The sequence below is a fragment of the Brassica napus genome, chromosome C6, assembly GCF_020379485.1.
Source record: "Brassica napus cultivar Da-Ae chromosome C6, Da-Ae, whole genome shotgun sequence".
Lineage (NCBI taxonomy): Eukaryota > Viridiplantae > Streptophyta > Magnoliopsida > Brassicales > Brassicaceae > Brassica > Brassica napus.
In genome coordinates this window covers 43,752,149-43,766,677 of record NC_063449.1, presented here as the reverse complement: position 1 = coordinate 43,766,677, position 14,529 = coordinate 43,752,149, and the positions used below count along the sequence as shown (strand labels likewise).

General features: G+C 36.1%; 2 protein-coding genes across 2 annotated transcripts; both read right to left on the bottom strand.

Annotated features, from left to right (window-relative positions):
* Positions 1–2,566: 2,566 nt before the first annotated feature.
* LOC106374822 (probable alkaline/neutral invertase F) lies at positions 2,567–10,225 on the bottom strand. The gene is made up of 4 exons (XM_013814763.3): positions 9,713–10,225; positions 9,078–9,509; positions 3,436–3,994; positions 2,567–2,934 (listed from the first exon to the last, which is right to left on the bottom strand). Exons 1-4 carry the CDS (start codon positions 10,112–10,114, stop codon positions 2,642–2,644), a joined length of 1,686 nt encoding a protein of 561 aa, XP_013670217.2. The 5' UTR covers positions 10,115–10,225; the 3' UTR covers positions 2,567–2,641.
* Positions 10,226–11,440: 1,215 nt separating this feature from the next.
* Positions 11,441–13,394, bottom strand: LOC106376816 (alpha-(1,4)-fucosyltransferase). The gene is made up of 3 exons (XM_013816942.3): positions 12,723–13,394; positions 12,276–12,449; positions 11,441–12,199 (listed from the first exon to the last, which is right to left on the bottom strand). Exons 1-3 carry the CDS (start codon positions 13,188–13,190, stop codon positions 11,633–11,635), a joined length of 1,209 nt encoding a protein of 402 aa, XP_013672396.1. The 5' UTR covers positions 13,191–13,394; the 3' UTR covers positions 11,441–11,632.
* Positions 13,395–14,529: the final 1,135 nt, after the last annotated feature.

Below are 14,529 nucleotides of genomic sequence, written 5' to 3'. Positions count from 1 at the left end.
CTAATAAACCAAACTGATAACCAATCTTTAAAAAAAAAAAACTTGTTGAACTAAACCGAACTTATAACCGATTATGAACCATAAACCAAAAAAAAATTGGTTTGGTTCAGATATAAACCCCATGGCTAGTTGGTACCATTCTGCGAGACAGTGAGGAGAGTGTGCTGGTTGTATGGAGCAGTAACACTAACATTCTTTATCGCTAGCCATTTCTTCCCAGTTAAATTTTGACTAGAATAAAGAAAAATATTGTAATAATATAAATAAAATGATCAAATATGTATAAAAAATATTATCGATAATATATACATTCAGTCTGCGCAAATTACAGGTCTTATCAGGGATAATCTGGATTGGACATTAAACAAATTATGACACAAAAACCTTATTTTTTTCCACCGAATACATTTTTGAAAAAAATGAACAGTAATATTTCCACAGTTGAATTATTTTGACATTTATCTTTCCTATGGTTTTGAAAAGTTTCAGATCAACCATCGAATTGATACATGTCATTTTAATGTTTTTAGTCGTATGCTTAAGAAAAAAATTACATTTTTGTAATTTAAAGTCGTTTAAAAAATTAAAAATATAACATATAAGAAAAAAAATCTAACATATAAAAAAAATATAACATATAAGGTTTTCTTATTTTTGTAATCTAAAGTCTTTTAAAAAAAAAATTAAAATATAACATATAAGGTTTGCTCATTTTTGTAATTTAAAATCATTTTAAAAAATTAAAAATATAATTATTATTCAAAATCATTTTAAATAAAAATGAAGAAATATGCAAAAATTATTATTCATGGTCATTAATTGTCATATACTCCATCCGTTTCATTTTATTTGTTGTTCTAGGTGTATGCACACGGATTAAAAAAACATATGATTTTGTATATTTCCAAAACAAAAACACAATTACTTATACACCTAACCATTTTTTAACCAATAGAAAAATAAAATAGATAATCTTATTAATAACTTCTGTATTGAAACTCTAAAACGACACTTATTTTGAAACGAAAAATTTTCCTTACAACGACAACTAAATCGAAACGGAGAGAGTATATGTTAATCATATTAGATAATTCCGTATTTTTTATTTTAAAAAAAGAATACATGTTTCTTATATTTTGGATTAATATAATGTTTCCTAATAATTAAATTTGGGCCAACATTTTTTCAATTGATTATTAAGTTGCCATGTATGCTAAATTGACAATAGAGCATTTTTTTTAATTAGTTCAAAATTAAAGTTACAAATTTTTAAATGATTTTGGATTAATATACCGAGGATATTTGATCATTTCACATTTTCAACTCTTTAATGTCCAGAGTGTTTGATTAAGAGTACGTGATGTGTACTGTTTTGCGTCCGTTGTGTAAACTCGAAGGAGGTTCATACTTACTTGTAAACTACAATCCTTATTTACGATAGATTAGATATTATCGGCAGAATTACTATACACACAATTCACGGGATAAAATAAATTATCTTAGTGATAAAAAGTTCAATTTATAATTAATCCCATTGGGTGGTTGCTAATACTAATCCACTCACCATTTTATATTGTTTTTTTTTGGTCGATAAAGACGTTACCGGTGAGCGGTGATTTTATCTATCACTTGGCAGTTTATCATACAAGCTAAAATCACGCAAGATACTAATTATATTGATAGTCGGTATCAGCTAAAATTAACGACAGTAGACAAAACAAATCTTACCGTATAATGGGACAAGTTGTTGACCTCGTCAATAAGTAAACAGAGCGCGAACAAAATGTTTGATCATGAATTTCAGAGAAAAAAAAACTGATTATTTAGGATTGTTTTTGTTTATAAATTATTATTTAGGATTCTTTTAGGTGTTTTATAGGACTTGGCAGAAATTTCAACTCTAAACCACTATGTAGGATATATATATACATTATATAACGGGCTATTGCATATCCAACTCATCTAGGGGGCAATAAAATATCTATATGCACAAAGAAGACAAAAAAGGAATAGCAAAGTGATGACCTGTGAATATAATAGGTCCATATATGGATCGTCTCACTGTTATTTTACCTAAGTGCATTTAAAAAAAAAAATTATATTCAATTTTCCACTTTTCTGATAAATAATTGATGATATCATGATATTATAATAGTAGCATTTGTTTTCAAGTTCTGATGTATATATGTTTGTATATATTAGTTCATATTTAATGAAATAGCTAAATAGGCATATAATTGAGAGAACCTCTCAAGTATAAGAAATTAATTACATACAAAATTTGACAAAAAAAAAAAAATTACATACAATTTTACTGAGTTTGACTTGGTAAAGTACCCAAATTATTGGACGTGTGGGGTTACATACGTACATGCTATTAATCGAAAGATCGTACACAGTCTTTTTTTTCTTCTTTTTCAAATTTGTTTCTGTCGGATTGTCTTGTAATGTAAAGACTTAGATTGGTCAGTAGTCAATGGCTCCTTCTACTCCCTTTGGCCTATTTCCTGGTGGTCCGTAGTAGACTAAAAACAATAGTCTTGTGCTTTCCAAATAACAAAAATAGGAAAGGGTGAATATTTTTATTTTTTTGTTAATTGTACTTATTTAAAGGTAAACGCACAAACTGAAATCATATAATTCAACACCAAGAAAAAGATCTATTAAGAACAGGTTTCATATGTTTTTCTTCTTCCATTGAGATCATTCCTACATGCGTTGGATCCTCCATCATCATCTTGGCCACCAAATAGCCAGCAATTGACCATGTCTGAAATTTCCTGGCCTGTTTTCCGATGAACCTTCCCGACTTTCCATCGTAGTACTCCGGCCATCCATCCTTCAACAGCCGTGCCTCCGCCAAGTCTATTGCCCGTCGAGCTATTTGTGGTCGCCCGGTCTTTATGCTGGCCGCAGTTAGCAACCATAGGAGCACTACATTTACATTTTGCATGATCAGTCACATATGACAACTATATTTGGTCGAATGATTATCTATACACAAAAAGACTGTTTCACACGGATCTTGCTCTAATTTCACCATTAACAACAACAAAAATAAAAACTAAATTCTACTTATTTTTGGGGAAAGGAAAAAAAATAAACAAAAATCATATTAATTCATTTTTGTAAATCATTCTTTCTACAAACACAAAAGAGTAACGTATAAATTCAGCATCAGATTCCCCAATCTATAAGATAAAATATTCTACTATATTGCACACGTTATAAAGCATCGATCTCTGTCATTCATGTTTTGCATCTATATATCTTATTAATTTTTATTTATTTATAGTAATTCACACATTCTGGTTTGTGTGATTTTGATAAGTCTATGCACATTTGTTCCCATCAACTATAGAAAACGGTTTGCACTTTGAACTATATTACTAATTCTTTCAAAATATGAATGACTTGTAAAACAAGGTAACTCACCTGGCCAAGATCCTCCGTTATGGTAGCTCCACCTTGTGTTCTTAGGGTCGCAGCCAGTGACAATGCGCCACTCGTGACTCTCCAACGCCGGATAACATATTTTTAACGGCATCTCTCCCACCAGTTCATCCCACCGAGCCTCAATAAGATCCATGATAGCCATGGACTGCTCAGGCGTAGCCAACGAGGAAAGGATTGCGATACAGTTTCCCAACGCAAACCACCTGAAATCCATTCGGGCAGGACTGACGTTACCGACGAAGTAGCCACCCTGGAGAGGCATGAAATCAAAGAGCCAATCCGGGATGGAGTCGGGGATGACGTTGAACTTGTTAACTGCGGTGTGTGAGTACTCCTCCGTCTTGTAACGGTAAATGTCATTGAGCTGCTGGAAGTCAAGCCAAAAGTAGCTTCGCATGTGGAAGCTCATCGCGTGCAACCGCTTCTGTATTTTGTCCATGAACTCTTTTCCCTCGGCGTCTTCTTTCAGCATGGAGCGTGCTGATTGAAGAGCCATGAAAAAGAGGGCTTGGATCTCGATCGGGTATCCATAAACACCCTGCAATAGATTGCAAAACCATTTATTCGTATATGTAAGACAGTAAGTAAAGTCGCAGAATCCGAACTTGGTATGATCGTATGTACGCAAACTTAATAAAACTTTTGCTTTTGTTTTATTAATCTTTCTTAACTTTCTTCTTCTTTTATTATGAAACCTCTCTTACACTTAGGCTTCTTATATAGGCAATAGAAATCTTAACTTATCCTATTACATATCAATCTAGGAATCTTAACTTAGCTTATCTTTATCCTAAATCTATTTGTATAAGTTATTCCTCTTTCCTTTTTGAATAACTTATTACTCAAGTAACTTTGAAGCTTATCCAACATTCTCCCTCTTAAGCTTCAAACCATTTTCACTTAGGTTTTGAACTTCAATCATCGACCTCATCTCCTTGAACTTGATCTTGGCCAATGCTTTAGTTAGGATGTCTGCTTTCTGCTCTGTTCCCGGTACATGTTCCACATCAATGAGATTGCGCTCAACACATTCCCTAATGAAGTGAAACCTCTTGTGGATATGCTTGCTTCGTCGGTGAAAGACTGGATTCTTTGCAAGGGATATAGCTGACTTGTTGTCGACTAGAATCAGTGTCTTCTCCGTCTCACCTCCTGTTACTTCACTCAAGAGTTCTTGTAACCAGATAGCCTGTTGAGCAGCTTCGGTTGCAGCCATGAACTCGGCTTCGCAGGATGACAACGCCACTATGTCTTGTTTCTGAGAGCACCAAGTGATTGGTGTGTTTCCTAGACAGAACAAGTGACCTGTTGTGCTCCTTCCATCGTCCGGATCAGTATTGTGACTACTGTCGCTGTACCCTACAAGCTTCTGTGTACTTCCACGTTTAAACTCTAGACCATGCCCGAGAGTTCCTTGTAGATATCTTAAAACTTGCTTTAACGCATTCCCGTGAGACTCTCTCGGTGATTGCATATATCTACTTAGGATCCCAACTGAGTATGCCATGTCTGGTCTAGTGTGCATTAAGTACCATAAGCACCCAATCTTTCTTCGATATTGAGTTGCATCAATCTCTGGTTCATCCAGCGCCTTTGAGAATTGTAGACCGAACTCCATTGGAATATAATTTGGATTGCAATTGGCCATACCTGATTCTTCCATGATCCGTCTTGCATAGGCTTCTTGTTTGATTGTGATCCCTCTAGTGCTCTGCTTTACTTCAATGCCTAGATAATAGGTTAGCAACCTGAGATCAGACATTTCAAACTTCTGTGACATCGCTGTCTTGAACTCTTTGATGATCTTTGTTGAGTTTCCTGTAACAAAGAGATCATCCACATATATTGCGATAATCAGAAGCTTATCTCCTTCTTCTCTTCTGTAGACCGAGCTTTCTTTCATGCACTTCTTGAACCGCAAACTTTTAAGAACGTGATCGAGTTTAGTATTCCAAGCGCGAGGAGCTTGCCTTAGACCATATAGTGCCTTTGAGAGTTTGAAAACTTTATGTTCTTCTCCCTCTTTTTCAAACCCTTCAGGTTGAGTTACATAGACTTCTTCATTCAGTTCTCCATGTAAGAATGCCGTCTTGACGTCTAGGTGGTGAATTTCCCATCCCTTTGCAGAAGCTAAGCTGATTAAGAGTCGAATGGACTCTATACGAGCTACTGGAGCAAACACTTCTTCAAAGTCAATTCCATGCTCTTGTACATATCCCTTTGCTACAAGTCTTGCTTTGAATTTGTTGATTGATCCGTCTGCGTTCCTTTTGATCTTGAAAATCCACTTAAGACCAATGACTTTAACTCCGTGTGGTTTATCTACCAACTTCCATGTCTTGTTTCTGTTGATAGAGTCAATCTCATCTTCGCATGCTTTTGTCCATCGAACATGTATCTTAGCTTCTTGGTATGTTGATGGTTCATCGTTGATTGAACACAGGAGCAGTTCGCACTCTATCTCGGCGAGTAGAATGTAATCTTCTAGGTGTTTGGGAAGTTTTACTTCTCTGGATGATCTTCTTGGTTCGACGTGATCTACCTCGGGGTTGGCTCTGTTGTTTCTTCTTGTTGTTCAGTCTCAGTTGCAATATTTTCTTCCTGATGTGAACCTATGACAAACGGACCGTTACCCTCGTCTATGCTTGATCCCCACGTCATGTGGAACTTGCCAGATTCTTCTTGCTTTCCTTTATCTGTTTCATTCCAGTTCCAGCATGCTTTCTCATCGAACTTCACGTCTCGACTAACCACAATCCTTCTCGTGCTAGGATTATACAAGCGGTAAGCTTTCGACCCTGGTTCTATACCAAGGTGAACCAGTGTCTGTGATCAGTCATCGAGCTTCTTCAAAAGGGAAGCATCGAGTTTGGCATATGCCAAACAGCCAAAGACTCTGATGTGTCCAATGCTCGGCTTTCTTCCTTTGAAACTCTCATAAGGAGTTTGATTCTTCAAAGCTCTAGTTGGAACTCGATTGATCAGATACGTTGCATGTCGAACAGCCTCTCCCCACATATAATTTGGAACATTCATCGCTTTTAACATACTGCGCGTCATCTCCATTAACGTTCGGTTTCTTCTTTCGACAACGCCGTTTTGCTGTGGCGTATATGGCGCAGTTAGATGTCTCCTGATACCATTGTTGCTGCAGTAATCTTGAAAGTTTCTTGAAGTAAACTCTCCGCCTCTATCTGTGCGAAGTGTTACTATTACTTTATTGACATCCTTCTCTACAAGAGCTTTAAAGGTCTTGAATTTCTCAAAGACTTCACTTTTTTCTTTGAGTAAAATAGACCACATGTATCTTGTATTGTCATCAATTATGACAAATATGTACCGGTTCTGTGCCAGTGTTGAAGGAGAGATTGGACCGCAGAGGTCAGCGTGCAACAACTCTAATACCTGCGACGACCTATGTGGTGTTGCAGAGGGAAAACTATTTCGAGTCTGTTTCCCAACGAGACACGACTCACACAGATTCTTCTCTTCGTTGATCTCAGGTAGTCCTCGAACCATCTCGAGTTTTGCCATGTTTCTTATCGTTTTGAAGTTGATATGGCCAAGGCGTGCGTGCCATCTCCACGGTTCTTCATTAATCTTTGTGAGAAGGCAGCTTGGTTTTCCAACTTTGAGTGATATCTTGTAGAGACGATTAGGTGATCTTAAGACTTTTACAAGTAACCTCCCGCTTGGATCTCTCAAAGTCAGATAGTTATCTTTCATTCTTACATCACAGCCTTGTTCAGTTGCTTAGCCTAGGCTCAGAATGTTGCTTCTTAACTCTGGTATATAATATATATCAGTTAGAAGCTTTTGCTCTCCCGTCTTTGCTTCAAAGATAATTGAGCCTTTGCCATCGATTTTCACACATGATCCATCACCAAACTTAACTCTTCCCTTGATACTTTCATTGAGTTCGGAGAAGAAGCTCTTGTCTCCTGTCATATGATTACTAGCACCGTTGTCAAGATACCAGTTACCATCATCGGTTTTGTTTTGCTCAAGTTTCTTTGGCATCACGCTTTCTTCATTCAAAAACACAACTTCATGCATGTATAATGCTGCTTCAGCTACTTCTGTCTCTGCTTTGTTGAGTTGATGATCATCATTCTTCTCGGGACAGACAGAGGCAAAGTGACCCTTCTTGTGGCAGTGAAAACACTCGATTTGAGAGTAATCCTTCGTCTCTTTATTTCTCTCACCACCGTTGCTACTACCACGCCCCCTTCCTCTGTTCCCACGACCCTTATTGGAACCTCGTCCTCTGCCTTTGGTTCCATGATCGGAGTAGAGGAGCTTGCCATTATCTTCAAGTTTCTCTCCTCGCATTCTCTCTTCTCCACGCAAGCGCTCCTCAAACGCTTTGAGGCGACCTACCACATCTTTGTACCTTGTGTTGTTTAGGTCAAGAACTTGTTCTAGTGTTGCTGAGAGCTGAAGAAATTTGCTTGGCAGACACAATAGAAACTTCTTTACTATTTTTGCTTCCTCTATCGTATGGCCGAGTGATGCAACTGTTCCTGCAAACTCTGATAATTTTCCTGAGAACGTATCTATCGAATCAGTATCTTTCATTCTCAGATGATCTAACTCAATCATCAGTGTGTGCAGGCGTGCTTCTATTACTCGATCAGCTCCAATATTCATTGCTTTCAATGCTTCCCACATACCTTTAGGAGAGTCTTGCTCCCCAACTTGTAGGATTAAGTTCTCTGGAATTCCTTGAAACAAGAGAATCGTAGCTAGGTCATTCTTCTTTTGGTCCTTTGATCCTGGATCAATGGTTTCCCATACCTCATGAAACCTAAATAGAACTTTCATCCTTAAAGACCAGACAGCATAGTTCGTTGTTGTGAGCATTGGTGTTTTGACAGAGGGTGGTAACGCGCTTAGCTTCATAGCTGGTTTTGTCTCTGAATCACTCATGATTAGATTAACTCAGGCTCTGATACCAAATAAAGTCGCAGAATCCGAACTTGGCATGATCGTATGTACACAAACTTAATAAAACTTTTGCTTTTGTCTTATTAATCTTTCTTAACTTTCTTCTTCTTTTATTATGAAACCTCTCTTACACTTAGGCTTCTTATATAGGCAATAGAAATCTTAACTTATCCTATTACATATCAATCTAGGAATCTTAACTTAACTTATCTTTATCCTAAATCTATTTGTATAAGTTATTCCTCTTTCCTTTTTGAATAACTTATTACTCAAGTAATTTTGAAGCTTATCCAACACTAAGAGCATTAACACAACGCTTTTAAGTGAGAGCTAGAGTAATATAAAAAGGTCTCTCTACTTTATTAAACAAATAAAAAGTAATTAAAATGAATGAAAGAAAGTGAGATGGTTTTTTTTTCTTTGAAAAACTCAAATGACATTTGACTTCTATCAATAGTTTACACATTTTTAAAATTTTAAATTTTAAAAATAACTAAGTTATATTAAAATATAATACCCCTAATGGTGCTCCATTGTATGACTCGAGTCATAGTTTTTGACGTTTAAAACATGCATGAGTTCTCAAAATAGTTTAAAACGGTCAAACTCTAAAGTGTTGTTTTCTTGGGTTTATGGAGTTACATAGGCATTCAATAGAGTAAGAGAGACAATACCATTCTTCGATCGATCATGGAGCAACCATCTGCGCAAAGCAACGTAGGGAAAGTATCAAAACCCTCAGAGAGACACAAAGAGAGTATGAGCCGCATCCCCTTTTGGCACTCGGGTCTCTCGGCCAAAGAATGGTCTCCTGTAGACTTTGTGTAAGCTCGGAGGAGAATGATCCACCAGAAGCCTGAATCAACTGGAGCTACTCTCCCGATGGCACTCTCTCCAAAGTCAGCAATGATACTATCCGTCTTCTTGATAGGGTTATGGAGAACTTTGAAACTCGCTGGCATTGCGCCATCACCAAGCTTGAACCTGTCGATCTTTTTCTCATGTCCCTGGATTTGAAGCGTCTTAAGGAGAAAATTCTTCACAATATCTGGCTCTCCATTCATCAAGAATGCTAGAGCGCTCGGTACAAAATCTCGTACGAAAACCTTATAATAGACAAAAAACATCTTAATCAAAAAATATATTATACTAGGTCGCATGATCTCAAATTGTAAATTTTTTATTTTTATTAAAATTAAACCTTAAATGTTTAGTCCCATAAATCTCAGATAATCGTAATAAAGCATATGACATTATAAAAACCATCGTTTGTAAGCAAACTAAAAAGAAACCAAACACAAAACCATACCTGATCATAGTTCAAGACCTCCTCAGAAGCATGGTCATAGGCGGCGATGGTTCCTACCGGTTGACCTCGGAAGTAGACTTGAGAACGGAAAAGAGCCTCCCAAGCTTTTGAGACCATTGGGTGAGGGTCAAACGAGTCACTGATGGAGAAAGTCGGAGTCTCCCAACCATCGTAAAGGCTTAACTCGCTGAAAAGCTTTTCGTCGTATGAGTTTTTCCGTTCGAGTTTCACTCTTGGCCGGTCAACAAGCAGAGCCAGTAGGTCGCTGTCGTCTAGTTCAGATATTGAGGTCAGTGAGTTCACTGCTCGCATTCCTTTTCCTCCATTTTCTTTGACGCTCGTGGATAGTGAGCTCATCGAGTACACCGCTCGTAGTACGACCTTTTTCTTTGGTCGGTCCATGAACGATGTAGCTAAGTTGTTCAATAAAATATTTTACTGCTACAAGAAAATTGACAAAACAACTAAGAATTTGAGAACATTTGAGTTGAAGTAACGGCTTTCGATTCTCAACGTAAATATTTTATATGTGCATAAGATTAGGGACATTGAAAGAATGATCCGATATATATACATATAGAGAAAAAGTTAATAAGAATTTTAATATTCTCAACATAATATCTTATATGTGCATATTTGTAGGGTGGTTTTATAGAAACATATTTTGATTAGCTAAGAACATCTTATCTAAAACAACTGTTAAGAAGATAATATAGATCAGACAATCATACGTGTATAATGTGTGTCATCTTTTGAACCAAATCATTTTGTGACATACACGTTTATATATGTAATTTAATGTTCTTTATATTTCTTCTATCACGCTCAAAATTGAAACACATATATCCAAATATATCAATACTATTTTGGGAGATTTTTAAAATTTGGATGTATTCATAACTGTTTCTAAACATAGAGAATAAGTAATTCAGCAAAAATATATTTAAGGTATCAAATCTGCCATATGTTAAAAAGAAGAAGAAATTGGCATGTTTTGTTTGGTCCAAAGCAAGATAAGTGCTATACATTCAATATTTTTTGCCTGCACATATTCAAATGATCTTTGTGACTATGGGAAGAGATTTGCCCATACAATAAAACAATTTAATTAGTTGTATTGGCCACTGGACTTGATCGGAATGAACTGTGTCTATATTTTTTTTTGCTCTATAATTACAACTTTAAGTTTTTGTGGCTGTAAATATTTTTATGATAAAATCTTGTTGTAGGTTTGAAAAGATTGAATGGTTTACATATGAATTATCGGAAACCAAATATAAATGTTTTACCTATTTTGCTTTCTAAAGCCAAAATAAAACAAATAAGAAAGAAAAATATGTAACTTTAGTCAAAATCAATTAGTTGGACTGTAACAAATGTCTTTAGCCTTTAGTTGGTATTTACAGCCAACAAAATTGTCAATTATGCTTTATGTAATTTTTAAAGTTAAAACAAAAAATAATGAAATAGCTGTAAAAACTCTCTTTTCTACAAAAAAAAAAAATATAGTTGTACCAATATCATTTCTATTCTTTTTTATTTTAATTTTTACAAATACAATTAAATAAAAAAAATCCTACCTATTAGATTCTGATAAATATATCTTCACGGCCTGAACGTTTTCTTCCTGCCTCTAGCTCCATGTACACAAGGAGTGGCTCTGCAACACGTCTCTAAGGAAATTAAAAGCAACAATGGGATCCAAAAGTTGATAGATCACACATAATATTCAAAGCACATAAACACTACTATCATTAAGTTTGCAAATCATTGCAATGTTTCCAAATGTTTGTAATTAGTGTATCAATTGCTTGGAGTGATTACATATGGCATCAGTTAACATATCATGAGACCACATTAACAGAACCACTCTCGATGTAATAAACCCACACCTGCAACTGCCAAACCACTGATGGGACGTCAAACTCCGGCGTTCTTCCCGCCTCTTCTGCTAACCTCTTCGCACAACCGACACGGCAACGTATCTAAACTCAACGCGCGTGTTCTACCATAATTCCCCACTACTCCACACCGCCTCCACGCGTGATACTCCGAGTAAGCCACAGGATCATCACTGATCCTCTTCACGTAAGCCGCTAGTTCCTTCATCGAACCGAACTTGCTACCGTCAATCACAGAGTGCGGAGGGACAAAGTCCTTCACGTTAGGAGCTCCGAAATAGATAGGAACAGAACCCGCGTCCAGCGCGTAGAAAAGCTTCTCGGTCACGTATGACTCAGCGGCCGTGTTCTCGATCGCAAGGACGAATTTGTAGTGTGACATAGCGCAGTGTAGATGGTCGTACCATTTCGGCTCGGCGTTAGACTCCGCAGCGCATTCTGGATACATAGAGAGGGCTGAGTTCAAGCCGCCGACGTTGTTGAGACACTTACCGAAGGAGTGGTGTGGAATGAGATCGAGGAGGCTCTTTGCGAGACGGTCTCTGTGTGAGAGGCATCTTGAGGAAGACCAGTACACTAGAACATCCTGTGTTTATAAAAAAAAAAATGAAATTCAAAGAAGAAAAGGTAACTGGTGACTGGAGTTGTAACATGCTGCTTACATTGTTTTTATGTGCAGAGATGTGATAGTTTCTGTTATTGTGAAAGAGAGCACCCGCGTAAGTTGTTTGGACATCGTCCTTGGCATGGTAGCTGATGAATATATCTTCACGGCCTGAACGTTTTCTTCCTGCCTCTAGCTCCATGTACACACGGAGTGGCTCTCCAACACGTCTCTAAGGCAAAAAAAAAAAATTAAAATAGGATAGAAAAATTGATAGATCAAAACGCAAATTTTGTTACACTTTCGTATTTTAAATGAAATCTAAAACTTAAAGATGATCAATAAATGCCATATCTTGAACTGATAACATCACACTAATCAGATCCATTGAAAATGCATTACTTGAGACTAATCCACAGCTCAAACCTAAAACAAGACTACTTAACACATGCATTAACAAAAGAACCATCAAGCAAGTAACTTTGGTTAACTAGAGAGTGAGTACCTGTAACGGAGGAGTTGTCGTTTCGAACAACAAAGCGTCAGGCGAATCAGACAGAACAGCTGATTTAGTCCACAAACAAGTCATCCCACACCGACAAGAATACAAATTCTCCAAATTATCCGGAACCCAAGTCCACCCTTTCACCAAAACCCGGACATGATCCATCTTCATCCCACCGCAACTCGACCCGCCGGAATCTTGTAAAGCACCCGAACTGAGATTGCCCTTGCGATGATTCCCCCTGAACCGAGCGCAACCCACTCGCGAGTCCCATTTTCTAAACGCCAACAAGACGTCTCCGAACGGATCCGATGATACGGCGGCGGCGGCGGAGGAGGAGGAGGAATCGGGGTGGGGAAGCGAAGTGGAGGCGGAGGGGAATTCGAGAATGCCGGTGAAAGAGAGGATCAGGAGAGTGAAGAACATCATTAGTAGAGTCGCCATGGCGTTGAGGTGTCTCATCGGCATGGTGTGGGATCGATTGGTTCCTCGACGCCGGAGAGGTGAGTCCGGCGAAAGGTGGAACGGCTTTGCTTCATTCACTGAAGCGTATAAACAGTTTCACTCTACTGGGTCCCCCCACCGTTACCAAATACAAAAAGAAGAATTTCTTGAACGATGTCGTTTGAGTAAGTGTAACTAAGGATGGGCCAGTATTGGGCCTATTAGATATGAATACGATGGCGGGGGAGTTTACACTAAAACAATTTTATATTAAAATATATTTTTATTTTATTGATCGAAGAAATATTTTAATTTCATTAATCAAAAGGTAATTTTATTCTATAATATTTTTTTGGAAATTTACTTTAAATTGTATTAATAAATATAATATATTTTTATTTTAAAATCAAATTGTAAATTTATTAATTTTTTCTGGTTTTGAGTTGAAAAGACCACTAACATATTTTTGTTAGTGAACTTAAAATTATGAAATTAAACATAAAGTTTTATATTTAGTGCTTTTAAAGCTTTGAAATAATTCTACATCGATAAAATCTAAAGTTAAAGTTGTAAAATTTACAACTTAATTTTTAAAGCAAAAAATTCAAATCTACGTCCCTATTAATCAATCCCTTAGATTTTCATATGTATCCAGTACTCTTTTATTTCGGCTAATTGGAATCTTTTGTTTTCCTATTTTTAATATTGAGAAACCATTTATATAAGTTATTTTGATACATATTTTATATATTTAAAATCTTAACTAATGTAGCATGTGTATAATTGGTCATTTTGTTTGAGCAAAAGTTTCTTATAAATATGTTTTGAAGGGTTTTGCAATTTTTCGTATATTAACAACAATGGTTACAACTATGAGATGATACTTATTTATTGTAAATATTTATTTTTCTAGTTGTTGAATTTTATTTAACCAAGCATTATTTTATTTTAAAAAGAATATGTCATATAACAGAAAAAGAAAGGAAAACGACAATATAAATTATTAAATACGTGCACGAATTTGTTTCATTTATACGTAAAAATATTTATGTTATGAAAGTGTTCATATTTAACCATGCACTTGCATGAAGTGTTATATTTTCTTAATTTTTTTGAATAAAATTTTAAATATTTTCTTAATTTCTACGTAATAGTATTTTCATTTGTACGTAAAAGTATTTATGTTATGAAAGTTGCATGAAGTGTTATATTTTCTTAATTTTTAGCATGAAATTGTTATATGCTTGAATTTGTGTGAAGTGTGAACTTATATACATAAGAATTTAGACTCTCTGTAAAATTAAAATTAAAATGTAGTTCTAATATATGATGTTTAAAATGTTTTTAAAAATCTGATTCCTAA

What these genes read in the sequence shown, in the direction of transcription:
- LOC106374822 (XM_013814763.3), bottom strand. Translation starts at nt 10,114, where the DNA reads ATGGACCGACCAAAGAAAAAGGTCGTACTACGAGCGGTGTACTCGATG. An exon ending in AGGTCTTGAACTATGATCAG is followed by an intron (nt 9,510 to 9,712) that starts GTATGGTTTTGT and finishes GTCTATTATAAG; the next exon opens with GTTTTCGTACGAGATTTTGT. An exon ending in TAACGGAGGATCTTGGCCAG is followed by an intron (nt 2,935 to 3,435) that starts GTGAGTTACCTT and finishes ATGTAAATGTAG; the next exon opens with TGCTCCTATGGTTGCTAACT.
- LOC106376816 (XM_013816942.3), bottom strand. Translation starts at nt 13,190, where the DNA reads ATGCCGATGAGACACCTCAACGCCATGGCGACTCTACTAATGATGTTC. An exon ending in CGACAACTCCTCCGTTACAG is followed by an intron (nt 12,450 to 12,722) that starts GTACTCACTCTC and finishes TTTTTGCCTTAG; the next exon opens with AGACGTGTTGGAGAGCCACT. An exon ending in TCTCTGCACATAAAAACAAT is followed by an intron (nt 12,200 to 12,275) that starts GTAAGCAGCATG and finishes TTATAAACACAG; the next exon opens with GATGTTCTAGTGTACTGGTC.